This window comes from Lithobates pipiens, unplaced genomic scaffold (assembly GCF_037356315.1).
Source record: "Lithobates pipiens isolate NorthernLeopardFrog02 unplaced genomic scaffold, aLitPip1_a1.2 Scaffold_22, whole genome shotgun sequence".
Taxonomy (NCBI): domain Eukaryota; kingdom Metazoa; phylum Chordata; class Amphibia; order Anura; family Ranidae; genus Lithobates; species Lithobates pipiens.
Window position 1 is genome coordinate 83,215,760 of NW_027507784.1, and position 24,337 is coordinate 83,240,096.

General features: G+C 42.7%; 1 protein-coding gene across 2 annotated transcripts in view; it reads left to right on the forward strand.

Annotated features, from left to right (window-relative positions):
* RAB3GAP1 (RAB3 GTPase activating protein catalytic subunit 1) overlaps positions 1–24,337 on the forward strand; it is a 261,671-nt gene that overhangs the window by 66,708 nt on the left and 170,626 nt on the right. For both annotated transcript variants that reach the window (XM_077447811.1, XM_077447812.1), the window contains exons 9-13: positions 1,360–1,441; positions 8,338–8,406; positions 10,795–10,868; positions 13,223–13,315; positions 20,710–20,876. In XM_077447811.1, coding sequence (XP_077303937.1) covers positions 1,360–1,441; positions 8,338–8,406; positions 10,795–10,868; positions 13,223–13,315; positions 20,710–20,876 — 485 coding nt within the window. The remainder of the gene's footprint in view (positions 1–1,359; positions 1,442–8,337; positions 8,407–10,794; positions 10,869–13,222; positions 13,316–20,709; positions 20,877–24,337) is intronic.

The window sequence follows — 24,337 nt, forward strand, 5'->3', positions numbered from 1 at the left end:
ACATTAGGGTGTTCAGGACAGTAAGGGCTCGTTTACTTTTGTGTTTTGCGGGGGGGGGGGGGGGGGACCCCACAGTGGCCTGCAACCAGTTTCCAAATCACTTAAGGTGGTTGTAATCCTCAGGCATGAAATATGAACAAAGCATATCCCACTAGAGTGTGTAGGAGGTCTAATGCCGTGTACACACGACCGGACTTTTGGACAGCAAAGGTCCGACGGACTGGTTCCAATTCGATCGTGTGTGGGCTCCATCGGACCTTTGCCAAAAATCGAACATGTGTTACATTTTTCCACCGGAACTCCACTGGACCGAGAAATCCCTTTGTGTGTATGCTAGGGCAGCTATTGGCTACTGGCTATGAACTTCCTTATTCTAGTCCGGTCGTACGTCATCACGTTCGAATCCGTTGGACTTTGGTGTGATTGTGTGTGGCCAAGTCCGTTCATTCGGGAAGTCCGTCGGAACTCCGCCGAAAGTCCGTCAGAAAGACCGTCGGACCTAGTCCCTCGAAAAGTCAGCTCGTGTGTACGCGGTATTAGTGTCAATTCTATCTGTTGCCTTTTTCTTCTGCTATCTGTATCAATCACTTCTGACAAGTTTTGTCAGCTGATTTACAGCCTCGGCACTGTTCCCTGTGCTGTGTGGAAGTAGAAGGGGGGTGTGTCCCTTCCCTCCAATCATCTGTCAGAGTTATCCTCACTTCAGCTCTCCGCCCCTTTTTTTGACAGCTCAGACAAGCTTTGTAAATCCAGCACTCTTCTTGTAGAGAAGAGATGACTGCAGATAAACAGGTACAACTTTATGTAGGAGGATTTGTTTCACCTGAGGCCAGTTAATTCACTGGGTAAATGTAATGGTTTACAACCACTTTTAATTGGCCCCTTGCTTTTCAAAAGGTTGAGCACCCATGATGTAAAATAAAATAAACCTGACCTAAGCTGAAACTGAGAGTATCTCTATTAGATCACTAGAGGTGAACAAATTGGGGCTTATTTACTAAAGCTGGAGAGTGCAAAATCAGACTCCCTTCCAGATTTTATTGCCAAAACTTAATTGAAAAAGCTGAGGTTAGATGTGGATTAGTTTCTATGCAGAAGTGAGCCTGATGAGCCTGCACACTTCAGCACTCTTCACTGCATTGAACGAATCTGTGTTCAGGTTACTGATTGAGCCAGTTATTTTGCTGTAATGTATGTTGTGTGTGTGTGTGTGTGTATATGTGTATGTATGTATGTATGTATGTATGTATGTATGTGTATATATATATATATATATATATATATATATATATATATATATATATATATATAATTACTTTTTGGTATTAATAGAGACGCTTTTATGTCTTTTTATAATAGACATTGATGCTGTTATTGGTGGAGAAGTTGGAGGACTGGAATTTGGAAAACTTCCATTTGGCGCCTGTGAGGACCCAATAAGGTGGGTGTAATGGATGGTGGGGGGGGGGGGGGGGGGGTGTTTGTTTTAAAAAGACTTATTTTTTTTGTTAGTAGGAACAATGTCTTTTACCAAACATACACCATGAATGGACAGATGGAATCTGGTTATATAAATCTGAGCTCCAGCTTTTTACCTTCCGTCTTCCATAGTAGTCCCGGCTCATCTTCTACACTGACATTACTTACAGATTCCACAGCACACTGTGAGCCTCTCATATAGTTCATTAGAAGCTGCAGCAAATGGGATAGAGCCCACCTCATTTACTGGCTGGAGGACATCCAGCATCATCCTAGACTTTTCCTCCCCCAGGCTGACTGTCTCTGGCCCACCTTATTTATTCACTAAATTTCAGCTCTGCCAGTCATGGAGACACGGTGTCACATGTGGGTATTACCTAGGGCAGTTTGCATGCAAATACCACCTGCCCTAGGAATGGACACTCCTCCATACTAACATACAGCCGTTGAGGCATTTTGGTACAGTAAAACCTTGGCTTGTGAGCATAATTCGTTCCAGAAACATGCCTGTAATCCAAAGCACTCGTATATCGAAGTGAGAAGCCAGCCCCATAAGGGAAGGGCAGTGGAAGAGGAAAAGGTCAGTGTATTAAACATTTTGCAGCGGGCATATTAAAAATGATAAACAAAAAAGTGTTATAAGGCTGCTTTCACACTGATTCGCAGGTTCAGTGCTGTAAACCTATGGCTTTCCTGCAGGTTAGCTGCACTGAGCCTTAGACTTCTATTGTATTCTGAGGTTTTGGTGCGCTTTCAGGAAGTGCACCAAACCTGCAAGATGTAGGGAAGGCAGTGATTACCGCTAGCTGCTATAGCGACTTGCTACATTCAGCCTGCCCATCTCGGGTGATTCCTGCTGAACCGGCTGAGATTCTAACCATGTATGGCCGGTCTAATGGATGTTGGGAGGAGTACTGAGGCAGGGTGCTGTGATGTTTTCAGGAAGTTGTGCACAACAACCTACAGACCCCTTCCACCAGCCATGATCTGTCTGCAATGCATAGAAAAGCACAGTGGTGATGCCACTGGGTCTTGAACTATTTAATTTAATTAGCATGTTGGGTAGCACAGTGGCAAGGGTTGTCTGTTCAAATCCCAACCACGGCACTACCACCTGCCTGGAGTTTGCATGTTCTCCCTGTGCCTGCATGGGTGACCAGGCCACTTTTTGCGATACGGTACTGCGTTATTTTAACTGACAATTGCGCGGTCGTGCGATGCTGTATCCAAATACGACTTTTGTCCCATAAATAGAGCTTTCTTTTGGTGCTATTTGATCACCTCCTGTGTTTTTTATTTTTTGCACTATAAACAAAAAAAGACCATTTAGTAAAGAAAAAAACAATATTCTTTACTTTCTGCTATAAAACATATTCAATAAAAAAATTTAAAAATCAAATTTCTTCATCACTTTAGGCCAATATGTATTCTGCTACATATTTTTGGTAAATGAAATCCCAATAAGGGTATATTGATTGGTTTGTGCAAAAGTTACAGCGTCTACGAACGATGGGCTATTTTTTTTCATTTGTTTTTTTTTTTTTTTTTTACTAGTATTGGCGGTGATCAGCGACTAAGGCTGCGTACACACGGGCGGATTGTCTGCCCAACTAAGTTTGGCAGACAATCCGACAGACAGTCCGTTCAAAATTAGCATGAACTGACTTGACCACACACGATGAGCAGACAGTCCGCTGAAAGCGTGCGTGATGACGTGTACAGCACGTACGACGGGACTAGAAAAACGACGTCCTATACACTGCAATGCAACCTTCGGCCGTGTAAACCCTTTCTGAGCATGCACCATACTTAGTCCGTCCAACTTGCCTACACACGAGCGGACTGTCCGCTGAAACCAAGTTTGGACGGACAAAACCAAGTTTGAACGGACTGTCTTACGGAAATTCCGTAAGACTTTGTTCGTCAGACTGTCCGCTGAAAAAGTCCGCTGAAGCCCACACACGAGCGGATTGTCCGCTGAAACACTGTTCAGCGGACTAAGTTGGACAGACAATCCGCCCGTGTGTACGCGGCCTTATAGTGGCACTGCGATATTGCAGTGGACAAATCGCACACTGACATTTTTTAGATTTGTTTGGGGACCAGTGACACTAATACAATGATTCGTGTTTAAAAAAAAAAAAAAAAAAGCACCGTCACTGTACTAATGACACTGGCTGGGAAGTAGTTAATATCAGAGGCGATGAAAGGCTTACATGTGTAAGGTTGTGCTTAATCACTGTGGGGGGAGGTGCTTTGACTAGGGGAAGGTAAAGATCTATGTTCCTGCTTACCAGAAACACAGGATCAATGCCTTCCCTTCTGAGAGAACAACAATCTGCCTTGTTTACATAGGCAGATTGTGGTTCTGCCTGTGTCCCGTGTAATCAACCAGTGCTGGCAGACATCGAGTTTGGTACCCGCTGCTGGGCTCCTACTGTGTGATCACCGTGGGGGCAGGACGCCGACGGTATGCGCCCCAGACCCGGAAGTGCCGATCACATACTAGGTACGTGATCTGGCGCAGAGCGGGCGCCCTGCCACAGTATATCTACGGTGGGCGGTTATCAAGTGGTTAAAACGTCTTTACCAAGGGTGAGTGTGAATGTTTTTTTTTTTTTTTTTTGGAGTGCTGAGGCCGTTATCTCCTTGCAGATACAGATGATAGAAAGCAAATGCCGAGATGTTATTGGATGCCATGACTATAGCTTCTGCTTTGCACTTTGCAGCTAATAGCGAAGTTAACTCTTATGTGCATATGCTTTTTTTCTTCAGAATTTTTAAAAAATTGTTTTCTTCTATGGATGAAAGACATTGGTACAATGCTTTTATATCAGCAACAGTGTGCTTCTGCCCTCTGCTGGTCTTTGCTGTTTAACTCCATTTTACACCATGAGGTTGATTTACTAAAGGATAAAAAAAAAAGCTTTGTAAGTGCAGTTGCACTCATTTTCCCTGGAGCTTAATGAATGTGGCGAAGCTTCACAATGCTAAGAATACCCAATCAGGTGCAAAGAAAATAAGCAACATTTTTGCTTCCACATATTGATGATGATGGAAATCAGCAGAGATTTAAACGGTAACTTCAAACATTGAAAGCAAATCAAATAAAAATGAATATAGCATAAGTCGCATTGTAATTGAATGTTATTAAACATGACCTTTTCCTTTTCAATCTGCAATTATCTGTAAAATGCAAAATGGCAATCTGGAAGCATTCTGTACACAGATGGTGTACAGGACACCCTCCGGAAATGTAATTTCCAGCGTGTGTGATTGGCTTACTGATTTCCCCAGAAGTCCACACTAAGATACAAGTCAGATTTTAGGCATCCCCCGCAACAAAAATGTCATTTTTGGTGAGATACTCTTAAAGGCAAATCATATCTAAAGGAATGCAGACCTTGCCCCTTTCCCCATTAGAGCCCTGCAGGTGCAGCTGCTGATTGATAATTATAGTCACTCACATTCACTTGAACACAGAGAAACGGCTATTTCTTCAGAATAACACAAGGTTACAAAGGGGTGTACAGGTCGCTTTAAGAAGCGACTCGATGTCTGCCAGATGCCCGCGATCGTGTCACAGAGAGGTAGAACGGGGAGATGCTTTTGTAAACCAAGCATTTCCCCATTCTGTCTAGTGACAGGACAGAGATCACTGCTCCCTGTCATCAAGAGCAGTGATCACTGTCCTGTGTGTTGTAGCCCCTCCCCCCCCACAGTTACAATCACTCCAGGACACAACCCCTTCATCACCCCCTAGTGGTTAACCCCTTCACTGCCAGCGTCATTTACACAGTAATCGGTGCATTTTTATAGCATCGATCGCTGTATAAATGACAATGGTCCCAAAATAGTGTTACGTGTCCGATCTGTCCGCCATAATGTCACAGTCCCGATAAAATCGCAGATCACCATCATTACTAATAAAAAAAACAATAAAAATACCATGAATCTATCCCCTATTCTGTAGACGCTACAACTTTTGCGCAAACCAATCAATTTGCGTTTATTGCGATTTTTATTTATTTTTTAACCAAAAATATGTAGAACATATATTGGCCTGAACTGAGGAAAATTTTTATATATATATATATATATATATATATATATATATATATATATATATATATATATATAAAAATTTATATATTTTTTGGGGGATATAAAATAAAAACCGCAGAGGTGATCAAATACCACCAAAAGAAAGCTCTATTTGTGGGAAAAAGAAGGACGTCAGTTTTGTTTGGGTACAACATTGCACGGCCGTGCAATTGTCAGTTAAAGCGACGCAGTGTCGAATCGCAAAAAAGTGCTCTGGTTTGGAAGGGGGGTAAATCCTTCCGGGGCTGAAGTGGTAAAATAAAAATCAATCTGTTATATTTAATTTTGCAGTGTAGGCCATCGGAGATGTGCACGTTTCACCTACTGCGCCCTCTAATGGCAACTCGTGCACAACCTTTTACATTTAGCATTTACCTGCTCCTACAATCAGTGATTTTATTGGCCTCTTTTCCGTAACCGTTAAATGTTAGCTGAGGAAATGGCTCATTTACTTTCCTCCAGGGGTAATCATGCAATATAAGTGGACAATGTGGCCACTTGCACAGAAGTCTGACCTTTTTTTTAGGCTAAATTGCACATTGAAATCACCAGATTAAATGATACGTTAGACACAATAATTGGTGCAATCTGCAGGTAGGTTTTCCATCTTGTGAGGAAAATATATAAGTGGTGAATAAATAGATGCAGACTAGAAAATTGGTAAGAAATCTAAATGACCGAGCTTCCAGGGTGATATATTAGATCGCCGCAATGTTCCATGTTTCTGCTCTTATACACTAAAGTGTCAGCATGCTACGCTTAACCGTACCTGCGATGATTCTGAGCCTGCTGAGAGTGGCAGACTGGCACCGCAGATAGCGGTAAGCTGTCTGCCACCTCTGCGATGAACAAAAAAAATAAAAAATGTATTACTAATTATACATCAAATGTTCCTACTTTTGTGCCAAGCGCCCACTTAAGCCTGTGATCATATTTGTAGGTATTCTTTCCAAATTGCAGGTTTTTATTTATTTGGTCCATACAAAAATATTGCTTAAAAGGCTTCTCCACCCCATGGCTAGTGTAATATCACTTTTGCCAACTTTCCCCTGTAAAAATGTTATACTTGCCTATCTGACAGGTGATTAGTGATTTTAGGCTGGATTCCCACCTAGGCATTTTTTGTACTTTTTGCATTTTGCACTAAAGATCGTGTTCCTTAGGAAACCATGTTAAATTGACTGTAGTGCAAATCTGCAAAATGCAGAAAGCACTAAAACTGCATAGGTGTGAATCCAGCCTAAATCCTTCCTTTGCAGAGTTGTGAGTGCCTTTTTGCTTTTTGATATTTCCAGGTGTGCCAGATAGTGTAACCCCCCCCCCCCCCCAGTAGGCCGTTCTCTGCTGTGGCTCCCCCCGCCAGCCTCTATATCACTGCTGTCTTCTGTATTAGTGGTGGAGCTGGTGTGAGGACCACAGCACCCAGTGATGGACTGACTATGCAGCACCTGGAAGTGTAAGGTGGCAGGAGTGCCCAGAGCTTTGCAAGATGGATGAATTTGATCATTGCCTGCCAGACAGGAAAGTACACAACCTAATCTTTTACTAATCTTTTACAAGAAAAAGCTAGTGGAAATCTCTTATACAAGCAACATTGTCACTTTAACATATATGTTATTGATGTAATACTAAAGTTCTATTAAAGTGTCCTTCATTATTATTAAAATAACCCTGTTATACTTACCTGCTCTGTGCAGTAATTTGCACAGAGCAGCCCCGATCTTCTTCTTCTCGGGTCCCCTGATGGCTCTCCTGGCTTCTCCTCCTGCCAAGTGCCTACATAGAAAGCCGCTTTCTATGGGGTCACTTGTGCTGGCTCGCTCCCGAGCCTCAGTATATTCCTATATTGACATGACACAGACAAGCGGGGCTCGCCCCACTTCCTAGTCATAGAAATTGATTGGCAGGAGCAAATGGTTCCCATGGCTATCAATCTGCAGTGAAGAGGGGAGCCACTTCAGTGAAAAAAAAGTTTTTAGTTTTGAATGGCTTAGATGAGAAATGAAACCTATTTACTTATTTTTTACTCCTTGCTGTCTTGGTGAACACTGACATTATGTCAGGGATATGGGCAATTTTCTTGAGCCTGAAAGCAATGTAGTTTCTACTCTGCTGTCTCATTATATAAACTAAAGTGCTCTGAGGAGCCTCTGTAGTAAATTAGTTTTTTGTACATCAAATAATAGTGTGTGTGTGTGTGTATATATATATATATATATATATATATATATATATATATATATATATATATATATATATATATATATATATATATATATATGTATATAATGTGTGTATATGTGTGTGTGTACACAGAAGAGAATATATATTATCAGTTTTAAGGCATTCCATCCTCCTATTCCATCATGGTTTTGTTCCTTTATATATAGTGTTTTATCAACATGTTGCATAGAATGTGATCAACTGGTTATGATTGAGTTACTACAAGTATCATAATATTGAGGCTTCAACTTTGCAGGCTTACCGTACTAATAAATATATATTCACCCTTTGGCTTTAGCTTTACATTGTCCAAGTCTGATTTTATAACTTTAAATTGGGGGGCGGGGGTGGGGGTAGAGGTTACTTGAAGTCTCACAGCTTGCCCTATCAGCTGGCTGACTTTTCAGTTTCCAAATGCATGAAACTATCAGAGAAGCTGTTCTGTTCTTTCTAACTGCTGAACCGACAGTGATGCTCTGTTACTTGACCCTATTATGTATTTACGGTATATTGTCTGTGTTTTTCTCCTAGTGAACTTCACTTGGCTACCACATGGCCCTGTCTGACCGAAGGCATTATAGTGGATAATGATGTGTATTCGTGAGTACTACTAGTTTAATATTAAGTATGCCCATGCTATCCAGGATCCTCTGTATTGCTGTGTTTTTCATTAAAAAAGGGTTTCAGAACAAAGTTCATCACCACTTTTACTGTAGAGATCCCTTAAAGGAGAAGCACAGCCAAAGCTCGTTTGGCTGTACCTCTCCTGTGGACCACAGGAGTGCAGTTCGTTCTGCACTCCTGAGACCCATTTTCAGCTGACAGCGGGCTGAAGCCCTCTTTCGGCTGATGTCAAAGAGCCGATCCAGACTCGGGCAAGATCACAACAATAAAGTTGGAATCTGCCCAAATTACTTGATTGGCACCCGGCTCAGCCTTTCAGAAAACCGATGAGTGCCTGAGTCGGCTGCTCCCGCTCCCTACCTACAGCCCAGCGCTCCAGTGAGTGGGGGGGGAGAGCAGAGACTGACCGTCACCTGCTCTCTGCTAGGGGAGCTCTGAGAACTGAGCGATCGGCAGTGTTAGATCGATTGGTTCTTAGTGTTGGAGCCGATAGGGAACTTGTGCTGCATCCACCTTGGTAATTTATGATTCTAAAAAAAAAAAAAAAAAGCCCATACTTCTCTTTTAAGCTCTGTTGAGCCAGTATCAGGGGACTTGATACAAAGAATTTACTTTCAGCCTCGCTACTAATGAATCGAGACACAATGGGGTTGATTTTACTAAAACATAAGAGTGCAAAATCTGCTGCAGCACTGTACAGAAACCAATCAGCTTCCAGGTTTTATTTTTTTATTTATTTTTTGTCAAAGCTTAAGGCCTCATGTACACTGCTGCTGCTAAACGGATATTTAGGATCAGTTGGGCATTTATTTATTTATTTTTTTAACTGCCCCCAAACCCTCTTCTATGTTATCATCTCAGTACATGTACACAGGGTCGTTTATAGTCAGTTGAGTTTAGAGGTCTTTTTTGGAAAGCATAAAAATGAGTTCAGATGCTGAGTGTAGAGGCATTTCAAGTGCCAAACTCTTCTAAACATGATAACTCGCGTTTAGCTGCATTTAGTTTACAGGCGTTTTTTTTAAATTTATGGTTATTTTTGAAGAAAACGCTTCTAAATGCAGCTAAACGCGGCATGTAAATGTGGCAAAACTGATGTTTTAAACGTGGGTTACTATCTGTCAAGTTAAAGAGTTCAGGAGACATTGTAAAGTCCCATGTACATTAAGCCTAAGCTGAAGTTAGAAGCCAAATTGGCTACCATACACAAGACTTTGTACTCCCAGTTTTAGTAAATTGGCCCCAGTATGTTGTTATGCTCATAGGAGGCTTACCGCCTTTGTGCCCCTATTATGTACACAGAAAGTTCAGCTGATATTTCCTAGCAGTAAACAAGTAAAATGCATCCTATAGTTACCTATAAATTGAATTATTTTGTAGAAACTTACCGTATTTATCGGCGTATAACACGCACTTTTTTCCCCTTAAAATCGGGGGAAAATCATGGGTGCGTGTTATACGCTGATCCCCCTGCCGATCTGCGCTCTGTGGAGCGCCGCCGACATTTACTGAGCTGAGCCGAGTGTACTGTGTACTTGGCTCCGCTCTCAGTCACGCCCAGTCCCGCCTCCTAGCCTTTACGTCTCGCCATTGGCCCGGTGTTGTGTCCATCACAGGAGCCAGGACAAGGGGCGGGACGGGGGCGTTACTGCGAGCAGAGCCGAGTAGCCGAGTACCCTCGGCTCGGCTCGACTCAGTCTATGTCGGCGGCGGGAGGAGCCGAAGATCTCGACGGCGGCGGGAGGAGCCGAAGATCGCGGCGGGAGGAGCCGAAGATGGCGGCGGTAAATTTAAAACTAACCATACTGCAATTTTGTGGAAGGCTGCAGGGGGACAGTGTAGGGCTGCAGGGGGACAGTGTAGGGCTGCAGGGGGACAGTGTAGGGCTGCAGGGGGACAGTGGAAGGCTACATTGATGGGCATTTAAAATGTAAGTTTTTTTCCTTAATCTTGCCTCCTAAAAGTTTTTTTCCTTAAACTTCCCTCTTAAACTTGGGGTGCGTGTTATACGCCGATAAATACGGTAATTTATAATATGTTTATACATTTTTTTGAATGTTGGTCATTCGTTGAACAGAAGCCTTATTCTCCGAATATACTGATCGGTTCTTCTGACTGTAGGCAAAAATCTGACAGGTGGATATACAGAAGTTGATCGGTAGATCAACATCAATACAACCTCCCTGCTCATACATGGATTGAAATTTGGTTGGCCCCTGCTAAACTGATGAAATTTCCATCCATGTGTGGCCGACTTTTTTAGTAATTTTTTGTTTCTGTTCTGTTGTCCATTGTTACCTTCCCAAACATTTATTTTCCATTACGCTGCACTGAATCCGTTTTTATGTTTGCTTTCCTGAATAGGGACTTGGATCCTCTTCAAGCTCCACAGTGGTCTGTCCGAGTCAGAAAAGCAGATAACCCTCAGTGCATGCTGGGTAAGCAGCCATCAACTAAACATTATGACATGCTGTGGTCTTTGCAGGATGACAGTGGAAGGAAAACTGGAGGAAAGGGTTGTCTATAGCAACCAGTTACAAATCAGGTGTCATTTTCTTTACTGCAGGTTATGTAATTAGTTGGTACGAACACATTTTTTCTTTTGTGTTCTGCCTCTATATCTTTATAGACGTGTACACATTTAAAGTGTATGTCTGGATAAAATAAACCATTACGCTACATCTTGCAATGCAAGCACATTTACCCATGTTTTGTCTCTTTTAAAGTGGTTGTAAACCCTCACATATACCCATTGATATGACTGGCATCAGGTGATACACAGAGATGATCACAAATCCTCCTACAAAAGTTACATAGTTAGTCAGGTTGAAAAAAGACACAAGTCCATCTAGTTCAACCACAAAAAAAATAAAATAATATCCCATATACCCAATTCTATACCCACAGTAGATCCAGAGGAAGGCAAAAAACCCCAGCAGAGCATGATCCAATTTGCTAAAGCAGGGGAAAAAATTCCTTCCTGATCCCCCGAGAGGCAATCGGATTTTCCCCAGATCAACGTTACCTATAAATGTCAGTACCCAGTTATATTATGTACACTTAGGAAATAATCCAGGCTCTTCTTAAAGCAATCCACTGAGCAGGCCAGAACCACCTCTGGAGGGAGTCTATTCCACGTTTTCACAGCTCTTACTTTGAAGAAACCTTTCCGTATTTGGAGATGAAATCTCTTTTCCTCTAGACGTAAAGAGTGCCCCCTTGTCCTCTTTGTTGACTGTAAAGTGAATAACTCGACACCAAGTTCACTATATGGACCCCTTATATATTTGTACATGTTGATCCTTTTGTACCTGTTTATCAAATTCCAGAATTTATAACTCTTGTCTGAGCTGTGAGAAAGCAGAGGGTGGAGAGCTAAAACACTCTGCAGCATTCAGTGAGGAGAACTCTGAGGGCTGATTGGAAAAAAGGGAAACACCCCCCCCCCCCCCAACCCACCCATTCACACAGGAACAGAGCTGAGACTGTCAATCAGCTGGAGCTCCCTCCCCTGTCACCATTTTTCTCTTGGTGTCAGGAACACTTGTCAGGAGTGATTCATGCTGATAGCAGAGGAAGGAGGCAGCAGAGAGAAGTGACACTTGGTGCTCTTAATTGAAACAAGTACACGCCATAGAGGGATATTCTTTGTTCATATTTCATGTCTGAGGTATACAACCACTTTAAAAATGCTGCAGATGGGGACAATTACCTAGAAGTTTAGCGAACTCCTAACTTTCTGTAGTGGGCAGACAATGCTGCCTCTGCTGCAGTTGAACCCCAAACAGTGTTGGACTGAGTGTTTCCTTCTGGACTACAGAACACCCTCTCCACATTTCTGTGATATGAGGGGGAGGTATTTTGTTGTCCAGCCTGGGAGAACTAGAACCATACCATTTCAGTTCATCATTTAGAACACTGGATTTCTAGCAACATCACCATGCTTTTTTATGTACTTGCAGATTTGTAAAGAGACCAAGGAAGGTTTTTTTTTTTTTTTTTACTTTGGCCATGCATTAACTTTAAATCCAGCACCTTGTTATTGTGTTAGCAAAATAAGCAAACAATGACCTGTATTTTAATATGCCATGAATGAATGAGTGACTTGTATAGCACTACCTATGCGAACTGAATCGCCTCTGGGCGCTTCTTGCCACCGGTGTCCATCTGCAGCTTTTACGCGGTCCTTTAACCTGTAGGGCCCCGACACACTTACAACACATACAACATTGACATACACATACACATATTATGGCCAATTCTTTTTTTGGACAGGGTCTAATTAACCTACCAGCATGTCTTTGGAGTGTGGGAGGAAACCGGAGTACCCGGAGGAAACCCACGCAGGCACAGGGAGAACATGCAAACTCCAGGCAGATAGTGTCGTGGTAGGGATTTGAACCAGCAACCCTATTGCTGCTAGGTGAAAGTACTAACCACTACACCACTGTGCTGTCCCATGAAATTGAGTTGTTGTTGTTGCTTTGTCTGACTAAACTGGGCAATAGTTCTTGTGTGCAGGGACCAGGAGATTACTGTAAGTGTTTGGTGGAAAAATATTTTCTATCCAGCCGGGCAAAATCTTTTTGGGCAGTCACAGTCTTATGCCCTGGATCCAGCAATGGCTGTTTCTGTTTGTGCAATGCGTACTCGGATGATTTGTTTAAGAAAAGAAAAAAAGTTGATTTGACAATCTAGCTGTCAGATCACATCCATTTGTCCAACTGTCCTGTAATGTTTTTAGGATTGGTTTTCATCGACATTTCTTGACCTAAATCTTTTTATTTTTCAGGTGATTTTGTTACAGAGTTTTTCAAACTTTGCCGGCGTAAAGAGTCCACTGATGAACTCCTGGGGAAATCGGCTTTTGAGGAGAATGGAAAAGGTAATGATTGAAGGTTATTTCTGGTGTTGTAGGTCTGCACTGTTATTATTGATCAAATCCACACTCTAGCTCAACTATATGTAGTTATAGGTTTTCAAAAGCCTGGTTTAAAGGTAAATTTTGGGGTATATGGTTTAAAAGAGCATGTCACATTTGGTGATTTGATTGGGGGGGGGGGGGCGGGAGGACAATTACAGAACGTCCACTGTGGACCTCCAGCAGCTGAAAGCCGATTGCTCCCCCTCTCCCGACCCAGTGGCTTTTAGCTTCTGGAGGGAGAGACACAGACACCGTGCATCATTGTATTCTGTTCCCCCCTCCCTGCGCTGCCCACATCTGATTGCCCTTTGTGTGCCCCCCCCAACCTTTCCGCAGCACTGGTGGCTTTCCTCTCCCACAGGCCGCTGCGGGTACACAGGCGGATGGTGAGTGGGTGAAGGAGCGGTAAATATCATTTCCCAGCCCCATCCTTTTCTGATTGGACACAGTGGGCAATTGGTACCGATCGCTTCTGTGTCCATTAATAACTGAGTATAGTAAATTATATATGCTATGCGTCAGTTTATGAATGAACAGGGGTTTCTGTCTCCTGTTCATTCATCTTCAGTGCAGTCTAGAGTACTAAAAGAATATGTCTCCATCCATTTCTCTGTCTCAAAGGTGAGATGTCAGGGGTCTGTTTAGATCCCTAATATTTCATCCAAGCCCCTCCACTCTCCAACAGTGTTCTAAAAAAATAAATAGTAACATTTAAAAAATCTAAAAAATAATTTTTAGAAATGGAGGGAAAAAACATTTTTTAAAAACAGGTATTTTTTTTTTTTTTAAATTGTAGTTTTGTAATTGGAGAGGGAGTTGGGGGACCTATCGGCTAGGCTGTACACAGCCCCAAAATTTTATTTTGCTTCTCCTGCTGCCTGAACTGAAGAATGCTGCACTGTTGCAAGAAATGGTCCATTAGAAGTCTGCTGCGAAACTCCTCTAAGTCACTGCTGTATCCTGTAATGTCTCAGGGGTCAGCAGTAACAACTGGTGACAACTGTAGAGTATTACATAGTCAAGCTTTCCTGGAAGTGTTAGTTTTCCAGTAGACTTCAGGAGATTATTTCTCAGCAACAGAGCTGCATTCAGTGGTGCAGGCAGCAGGGGGGGTATGTATTCCATTTCTTCTATACAGATATGTGCTTTGCTCATGCTGTTTCATTATGGGGCAGCAATTAGAGGATATTGCTGCCTAGATAAGTGCCACATTCCATATATAACATGCCAAGAAACACCCCCACATATGGGGGAAAGAAGGACTTTTCTGGTACCAAGGGAAGACACAATTTTAAAACAAATATACCTTTATTTACACAATGGTAAAAAAAATTGTAATGTGTGACGTCATCAACGGTGCGCACACGTCACAACCAGCAGGGAGCAATCAACCCACAACCAAGGATGCCAACCAAGTGAATACCTATTATAACAGGACCACTCCCCCTAACCTCCTGTAACAGGACTGTTGTGTTACCACCTCATCTCTGCCTCCTTGGGCGAGCGGGAAGGGGAGAGACCCCCCCTTCACACACCCAGCTGGAAATTCATGGCAACAGCCTTAATGTCTGTGAGAAAAGAGGACTATAAAACACCCCCTGGCGGGATCAGCACACATGCAGCAACTCAAATGAATTTAAAGAGCAAATAATAGCTTCCTTAAAGCATATGATTGGTCCTGAGGAAGCAACTTTGCGAAACGCGTCAACACATCTATATGCATGTTATGAAGATTTGTACATACAATCTACATTGTTTGGTTTCAAGATGTAATTGTACAATGGGGTAATATGCTACCCCCCCAATTTTATCACTATTGTTTAACATTGTGTAAATAAAGGTATATTTGTTTTAAAATTTAAAATTGTGTCTTTCTTTACCAGTCTTTCCCCTATACATGTTTTTTTTTTTTCTTGGCATAGTTATGATACATGGTTTCTATAAGGAGTTAAACGGGTAGACTACAGTCAGTGTCACAGCACTTCAGACAATCTGAAGAGGTTAGGAAGTCCGCTTATATCCCCATTTTGGACCCTGTAGTTCTCGTGTTACTCCTTTGCTTGGCAGCCTCTTACACAGACAAGGAGGTCTAAATAGGCATATAAAACCATAAAAAGAAAGGGACCATGTTATGTGATAATCCTATTACACACATTCCTGGAAATGGCCAGTGGTTAGCAGGTACTGTAGCCGCTACCAGCTTGGATGATGGTTAAATCATAGACCAAAGTGTTTAAATATCGTCAGCCCACGTGATTCTTTAAGGAAAAGTCTGAACGTTTGTTCAGCTCATCACATGGTTAAGGTACAATGTTTCAGGGCCACACAGGGTCCCTTTTGTTAGGCATCACATAACTGATGAAAGGGGTCCTGTGGGGCCCTGAAGCGTTGGACCTTAACAATGCGATGTGTTCATCTGAATAAATATTTGGACTATTCCTAAGGTTACATTCACACCTAAACATAGCATGCTGGCTTCATGACGTATGTAGATTATTTATTCACAGATGCACTCTGGGGTAGATTTACTAAAACTGGTGTGCTCAGAATCTGGGACAGCTGTGCATAGGTGTCAATCCACTTCTAAAGTGTGCCGGATCGTGTTCCAGTGTGTGTGTGTGTGTGTGTATATGTGTGTGTGTGATTCCGCACCTACGGGTAGTGGGTGCGAATGCACGCCGCAGGTGGCTCGTTTTCTCTGTGATTATGCACAGCGGGAACTGCAGACTCGATGTCCGCCAGCACCCGCTGATTGTTCGTTATAGGGGCAAAACGGAAGTCTGCCTATGTAAACAAGACAGATCGCCGTTCTGTCAGTAGGGAAGGCATGAATCCTGTGTTCCTGCAAAGTTTTCCCTTAGTAAATGCACCGCCCACACTGTACAAAAAACACTGGCTAGGCACAAATGTAACCCTTTGATCGCTCCCATCATGCGCCGAATGATCGTCGGCTGCCGGTACTCCGCGGTACCCGCCCATCGACTCCTGCTGTGGATTTACGCCTGCTACCCGGAAGGGCAGGATCGTGTGTGTGTGTGTGTATGCTAGGAAAAAAGGGAAACCAGGTCGGGCAAAAAATTATCAAAGCACCTCATCCCAAAATAGTCAAATGAAAAAGGAAAGAAAACGGAGCGGGACTATTGTGGTGCTGTACAGTCAATTCAAAATAGGATGACCCCCTCAAAAGGGAGTGCAGAGATACAAATACTATATAATGTAAAAATAGAAAAAAGCTTTATTATACATAATTATTAAAATAAAATAAAATTTCAAAGTTACAAATACCAATACAATAATTAGGGGTAAAAAATCCACACTTGGTCAATTAATTCAAATGGAATTATACTTGGCTGTTCTGATGGAGTCCCAACATGTTTCGCCTAAACAAAGGCTTCTTCAGGGGAGCCAGTAATTGGCATAAAGTGGTTGTAAGAAAAAGTTCACTGTGGATAAAATACAACAAAAGCTGTGAATTAGATCTCAAAGATACAGTGCAGCCCAAGCCCTTCACGCTCACACAATTTATAAAAGGACATCAATAAATTTAAAGAGGTTTGTGTCTGGGATAAATAATACGCCTACCTATCTCCAACCAAGAGCCCCGCCAACACGATTGAATAGAGACACCTTTAGGACATGGAGAGCGGACCAATAAAAAGATCCCCAAATGGTGGCTGCAGAAGATAAATGGAACAGACAAATACCCACTATCATTAGAATTTATAGGGCCCGATGGGCTCCCATTATCACATTACCATACTATAAGAGTTTACAATGTGATTTGAAATTAAAAGACATTGGGAGCCTACCTGAATCGATTGATCTTTGCTGTATCTCATATATGGGATAAAGGGGATAAATGCCCAAGGATAAACAGCTCCCAAATAGCGATAAGATACAAGTGTAAAAACCTGAAATATAATTAATGGGAAAATTTCCCTGAATGGGCAGATATGCAGATAACGAATACATTTATGGGTAATAGATAAAAGTGAAAATTGTGTTTGTACTATAGTTTAAATGTGGCATTATGCTCAAATTGCTTGGATAGATATCTAAGAAAAAGGGCTTACCAAATGCTAACAGAAAGAAGGGATTACAGTGCTCCACTACATTCCAGGCTAGAGCACATTGTAGTTGGAGAGTTTAACAATGGATTACACGATCGAGTCAATCAACCAACACAAAACGATCCTATTGGTACAAATGTAGAAGAATAAAATTAGAAACTAGTGTGACCGAAAAGTAGGAAAAGAGAAATGGACGGTGTGGACAGTCCAAACTCTGATCATCCGACTGACCTTCAACTCGCGGTGTCCAAACTAAAGTGTCCTGCAGAGCCGACAAACACCTGCATCGTGGGTGTGCCTCTTATCTCCCAATCACTCGGCGTCACATCACGTACGCCGAGTGAGAGTGGACAGAAAAGCAGAATTGCGCATGCGTTCCGGGTGGTGAAGCCTACAATCCCCATGATGCCCCGCGGCGGCGGCTCCGTAACCACGGGGACCTAGACGCCGCTACGGGCATTCACGGGAACTGCAGAGATAGCAGCGTAAAAGGTTTGCTGTAAAACAGCAACCGGCTGCAAGTAACCAACCCGCCGGGACACGTAGATCGTATAGAGCAGCCTGCATATTCGCGGGTCGGGCTTCCACACAGCCCGACCCGTGCGTCCATACAGGCACCAGTCATGGGGAAAGGAGAGGTCCACTCCCAAAGGGGTCCCCGTCGAGAGGATGGGCTCAAGGGGGAGAAAATATGTAGCTAATAAAGCTAATGAAAATATAAGGGGAATGATATTGCACAAATAGGTAATTATTAATCGATTAAGCCAGCGAGTAGGTAGTGGGCTGCACTCATTAGCCAAGATCCACACAGTTGCGAAGACAATGAATAGAAAAGTGTTAATGGTATGATCACAATATAACAATGTATAGATTAGACACAATTAATATGTAATATGTAATAGAAACAGTTAATTAGGCAATGTGTAGCTTTCAACAATATAACACAAATGTAATCCCCTTGTCAACATAGTCATGAAAGGCAATAAATGGAACGCATATAAAATCTTAAACGACCTGAACATCAATATGGTACTGTATAGTAGTATTTGAAGAAGTCAAACATTGGTACAAAAAACAAAAATACAAAAAAGAGTAATAAAGAAAAAAATAATTACAATATAGGCAGGATAGGGAGAACGAGGAAAGAAGAAAAAAAAAAAGGGGGGAGGAAAAAAGGGGGGGGTAGGGGAAGTAGGGGAAGTAGAGGTTTGGAAGGGAAAAGAAGAAATGGAAAGCGGAAGGGGAAGTAGTGAAGATGTAGGATATAGAGAGTGGTAAAAATCGTGTAGCGGTTAATAAGGAAAACTGATTCCAGATTCACTGGAGTATAGATCTTAATTCGAATCGTGTTAAAGAATTGTTTATAGTTTGTATAAATAAATAAATACTGTGTGTGTGTATGTATGTATAGCTATGTGTGTGTGTGTGTGTATGTATATATAACACACACGTGTATGTGTGTGTGTGTGTATATATATATATTATAGTGTGTATGTGTGTGTGTGTATATGTATGTGTATATATATATATATATATATATATATATATATATATATATATATATATATATATATATATATATAATCCTGCGCACAGCAGCTGCCCTGTAGCATTAAAACTATGTGGTTAAGGCAGTAAGTTAGGTGAGTACATCTGTTTAATGGTTTTATTTGTAATATTTGATATGCCTACTGAGCTATCTAAACGTCTAGATAACATCTGAAGGTTTATGTAATAATGATGATTGTTTAGTGTGATTTAAACTACTATCTCAGTGTTGGGTTTAATTCACGCCAAGGCACTGCATGCATGGTGTTTGTAAGATTTCTCAGTTCCTGAAATTTCCTCCACCAACATAAATATCTGCCTAAATAGGGCATAGTGTATGTGTGCCACTATGACTGTGATAGTTCCCCTAGACTGAAAGTTACTATTTGGTTGAGACTCTGTAATGCTCTGAGAAATTTAGCGGTGCAAGAAATGCATGAGTTATTACATGTAGGTGAATACTTGTGGAGTAATCTGGTGGACGGGTGCACAGACAACACTGTTATCGTCCGCACTCTCTCTCTCTTATCACCAACTGATACTGCTATCCTGTATTTACTGTTCAGTTTTCAATATAAGTTTTATTATTTATGTGTTACTGGACATTACGTTAACCTGGCCGTTTATTAATGACAGGAGTGCTGCTTACGATGAATGTCATCTGATGTTATTTGTCTATAAGGTGTGTTTATCATATGGAAGATATCATGTAAGTGAATATAGTAACAATTAAAGGACTGCTGAGAACAAAAGATCTTGTAGAGGTCACCTCTTCTCGTATAGCCAAGATTCTGAGTCAGCCCGGGTTCACGCTCTTGCGATGCTGGAAGCAGCACGATTCCACTGCTGGTTCCAGCATCACATCTCCCCCGCAGTCAGTTCACACTGCCCTCTGCGAACCGCTGCGGGTGTCACTACAAAGTTAATGACACCCGCAGATCGGATCGCAGTGCGAACTGTGGATTTGGACAAGAATCGGAACGCATGGGGATCCGATTCCAGTACGGGGAAAAAAAAGAAAAGTCCCTGCACCTTTTTTGTGTGAATCCAATGGGAGTTCAGCCATATAAAGTGTATGGCTGAACTCGCATTGCACAGACATTGCATGTGATCAGCACAGCAATGCAGGTGCGAATCACATGCGGCATCTGTGTCCGCATATGTGTGAACTCAGTCTCAGTTCCCACTGATGTGGTGCGAATCTAATGCGATTTTCACAGTGCGATTTTTTTTTTTTTTTTGTGACACGTGCGATTCTAATGCAAGCTAATGATATTTCTGATGAGATTCGCACCGAACCTGCACTAAACTCGCAACAGGACCCTTTTTTAACTGGATCAGAATCGCACCACATAGATGTGAACGTCCTTCATTAAAAACGATGATTTTTCAGATGGCATGCAAAGTTATGCCTTTTCAGATCGGATCTAATCGGCATCAGTGTGAACCGGGACTCAAAGTTCAGACAATTCAAGTGCACTTAATGAGTATGATTTCCATGTTTTCCCCCCATGATCTCTGGTGCAGTTCTGTCTAATTTTGAGAGCTGCAAAAAAAATAAAGGAATTTTGATTTTATTAGCACGTTGTACAGATTTGCAGCGAGGCCGAATCAGCCAGTTGCTAAGCAGCACCTCGCAGATCTCTCTAAATTAATACTTCTATAGTTGGCTTTCTAATACAATGTCTCTTTCTTTCTTTCTTTTTTTTTTTTTTCTTTTTTTTTTTTTCCCCACAGACACTGATATTAGCCAGGCTCTATCGAAGCTCACCGAACCAGCCCCAGTCCCCATACACAAACTCTCTGTCACCGGCATGGTCAGCAGTGCCAGGAAGAAGATCCGCAAACATCGTGGCACTGATGAATCCCCGTTAAGCAACGACGTCCTGAATGCCGTTTTATCTGTAGGTTTTTTTTATTTTAACAGGGTTTTTTTTTTCACCTGTTGTATATTCTCAACATGACCCTAATTTAACGAACTCATCTTAGCAGCTAATACAAGTGTTAATTAGGAGATGCTGTAGTGTTGGTTGAGTGTGAATTAATCATATCTGTTGTTTACCTTGTTAACGGTTCAGCCTCCTGAATATATTGGGTAGGTTATGGTGTTAGAAACATTTCTCTCTGCTCCTGAAATCTGCCAGCTGCGTAATAGGGCTATTTTTACCTGTGCATATCTACCACATTAATCAGCTGGGTAATGGTGTCAGAAAACAGGAAATTGAATATATACTTTGTATGTGGTTGTGTGTGTGTGTAATATATATATATATATATATATATATATATATATATATATATATATATATATATATATATATATATATATATATATATATATATATATATATATAATTATAGTATTTGGACGCCTGACTTTACACGCACATGAGCTTTAATGGCATCCCAGTCTTAGTCCGCGTAGGGTTCAATATTGAGTTGGCCCGCCCTTTGCCACTATAAACAGCTTCAACTCTTCTGGGAAGGCTGTCCATAAGGTTTAGGAGTGTGCCTATGGGAATGTTTGACCATTCTTCCAGAAGCGCATTTGTGAGGTCAGGTACTGATGTTGGACAAGAAGGCCTGGCTCGCAGTCTCCGCTCTAATTCATCCCAAAGGTGTTCTATCTGGTTGAGGTACAGGCCAGTCAACTTCTTCCACCCCAAACTCGCTCATCCATGTCTTTTATAGACTTGCTTTGTGTACTTGTCCAAATCATTTGTTGGAGGGGGGATTATGGTGTGGGGCTTGTCTTTCAGGGATTGGGCTTGGCTCCTTAGTTCCAGTGAAGGGAACTTTTAAGGCGTCAGCATACCAAGATATTTTGGACAATTTCATGCTCCCAACTTTGTGGGAACAGTTTAGAGATGGCCCCGTCCTGTTGCAACATGACTGCACACCAGTGCGCAGAAGCATGGTTGCAAGAAATTTGCACTGTGTATGGCCTGCCTTCCAAGTCAGTAGGATGTGTCACTTGTGCCACTTGTCCTGTTACTTGGGACTGCAAAGTCGCATGACAAGTCGTACCCCATGATTTCCAATGAGCACCCTTCATATCTGTGTGACTTCAAGTCAGTCCCTGTACTAATTTGGTCTGACTTTGATGTGACTTACGGTCCACAGACCTCAAGATTACACAGGCATTGCTTCAAGTCGCGTCAAAGATGCGTTACTTTCAGGTCGTACAAGTGTGAAAGGGACCTTGCAAGCTGTCACAGGCTCTCATTAAGAGAGCCTGAATTTCTTGCTATTCAAAAAAGCCATAACTACAGCGTCTATGAATGGAGGATGGGCATATGATTGTGATAGATCCTGTTTCATTCATAGAAGCCCTAATATGAGTTCTGTGAATGTAGCAGCTGGGCTGAAAGAGTGGGCATGGTTGGGCTCTCCTGATGATGGCCTGTGACAACCCCTTAGTTATATTACCCCCTCCTCCCCTCAACCACCATCTCTGCACCATAATATATATTATATATATATATATATAATATTAGGATGCCATATAATGCAGTAGGATCATTGGATGAGTAGAGAGATGGCATCTTTCAGTGTCAGGTTCCTGGACTGTGTGTTAGTTTCTCATCCACTGCAAGGCAAGTAGTAAAAGTGTTAATTGGTAATAATTAGTGATTTTCAAGAGCCACTCACATTAAACATACTATTTTTTTGATTAGTATACAGGCTTTATCCAAAGGACACATACATTTCTCATCATGTGGCACAATAGTGCCTAGAAATCTGGACAGTGTTGAAACTGAGAACTTGTGTACGGAGAAGGCTAATTAGAAAGCAAACCCCAGAGGCAATGTATCTTGGCCGCACTCCTATGCATGTCAGCCTGTTTTAGGGAGGCAGCAGGTTGACATAGAGAAATAGCACCATGTGATCGGTAGGGATGCCAGCATAGTAAAATCCTCTACACTCTCTCTTCTGTTTCATTATTAAATCATCTTGCTATACTCCTGAGAAAATTTAAACATCAGGTGCATGGAGCACCGGGAAGATATTGGGTGCAGAAAACCAAACAGATTTTGCAGCCCTCACCAGGAGTTGGAACTACTCGGGGAGGTTGATTTACTAAAGGAAAATAAACCTTGCACTGCAAGTACATTTGCTATAGATCTGAGGGGAAGCTCTGCTGATTTCTTTCATCCAATCATGTACAAACAAAAGTGCTGTTTTTTTATTTTCCTTGCATGTGATTGGTTATTCTTTGCAAAGGGAAGCTTTACCTTATTTACTAAGCTCTGGAGCAACAGTATTTCCCTTTAGTAAATCAACCCCGTAATGCTTGTCAAAGTTGCTGGACTACTCCTGATAACACGGTGGGGGGGGACCCAGTAGAGCAGGGGTTGACAAATTTGCTTTGAATTTAGGAGCCAGTTTTTTTTTCCAGCTCCCGGGGTAAGGCCACTCATTTTCACCCCCTATCCCTAACTCACAATGGAGCACCCAGTCAATAACTCCATTGAAACGCTGTTACATCAGGGGTATGGGCTGACCAGAAAGAGTAAGGCTGGCAACAGATGGAACTGGCTGGCACTGGCAGGTGGTACTGGTTGCCACTGGAAGGCACGTGGAACTGCCAGATGGCACCGACAGGTGACACTAGTTGGCATTGGCAGGTGACACTGGTTTGGAACTGGCAAGTGGCACTATTGGCACTGGCAGGTGGCCCTGGTTGGTGATGGCAGGTGGCCCTGGTTGGCGATGGCACTAGTTGTCACTGGCAGATGGCACTGATTGGCGGTGGCACTGGTTGGTGTTGGCAGGTGGCACTGATTGGCGGTGGCACTGGTTGGCGGTGGCAGGTGGCACTGGTTGGTGGTGGCATTGGTAGGTGGTGGCAGGTGGCACTGGTAGGTGGCACTGGTTGGCGGTGGCACTGATTGGCGGTGACAGGTGGCACTGACTGGCGGTGACAGGTGGCACTGGTAGGTGGCACTGATTGGCACTGGGTGGTGGCAGGTGGCACTGGGTGGTGGTTGTAGGTGGTATTGATTGGCGGTGGCACTGGTTGGCACTAGCAGGTGGCACTGATTGGTGGTGGCAGATGGCACTGGTTGCCGCTGGCAGGTGGCACTGATTGGTGGTGGCACTGGCAGGTGCCACTGGTTGGCGGTGGCAGGTGGCACTGATTGGTGGTGGCAGGTGGCACTGGGTGGTGGTTGCAGGTGGTATTGATTGGCGGTGGCACTGGTTGGCACTAGAAGGTGGCACTGATTGTGGTGGCAGGTGGCACTGGTTGCCGCTGGCAGGTGGCACTGATTGGTGGTGGCACTGGCAGGTGCCACTGGTTGGCACTGGCACTGATTGGAGGTGGCAGGTGGCACTGATTGGTGGTGGCAGGTGGCACTGGTTG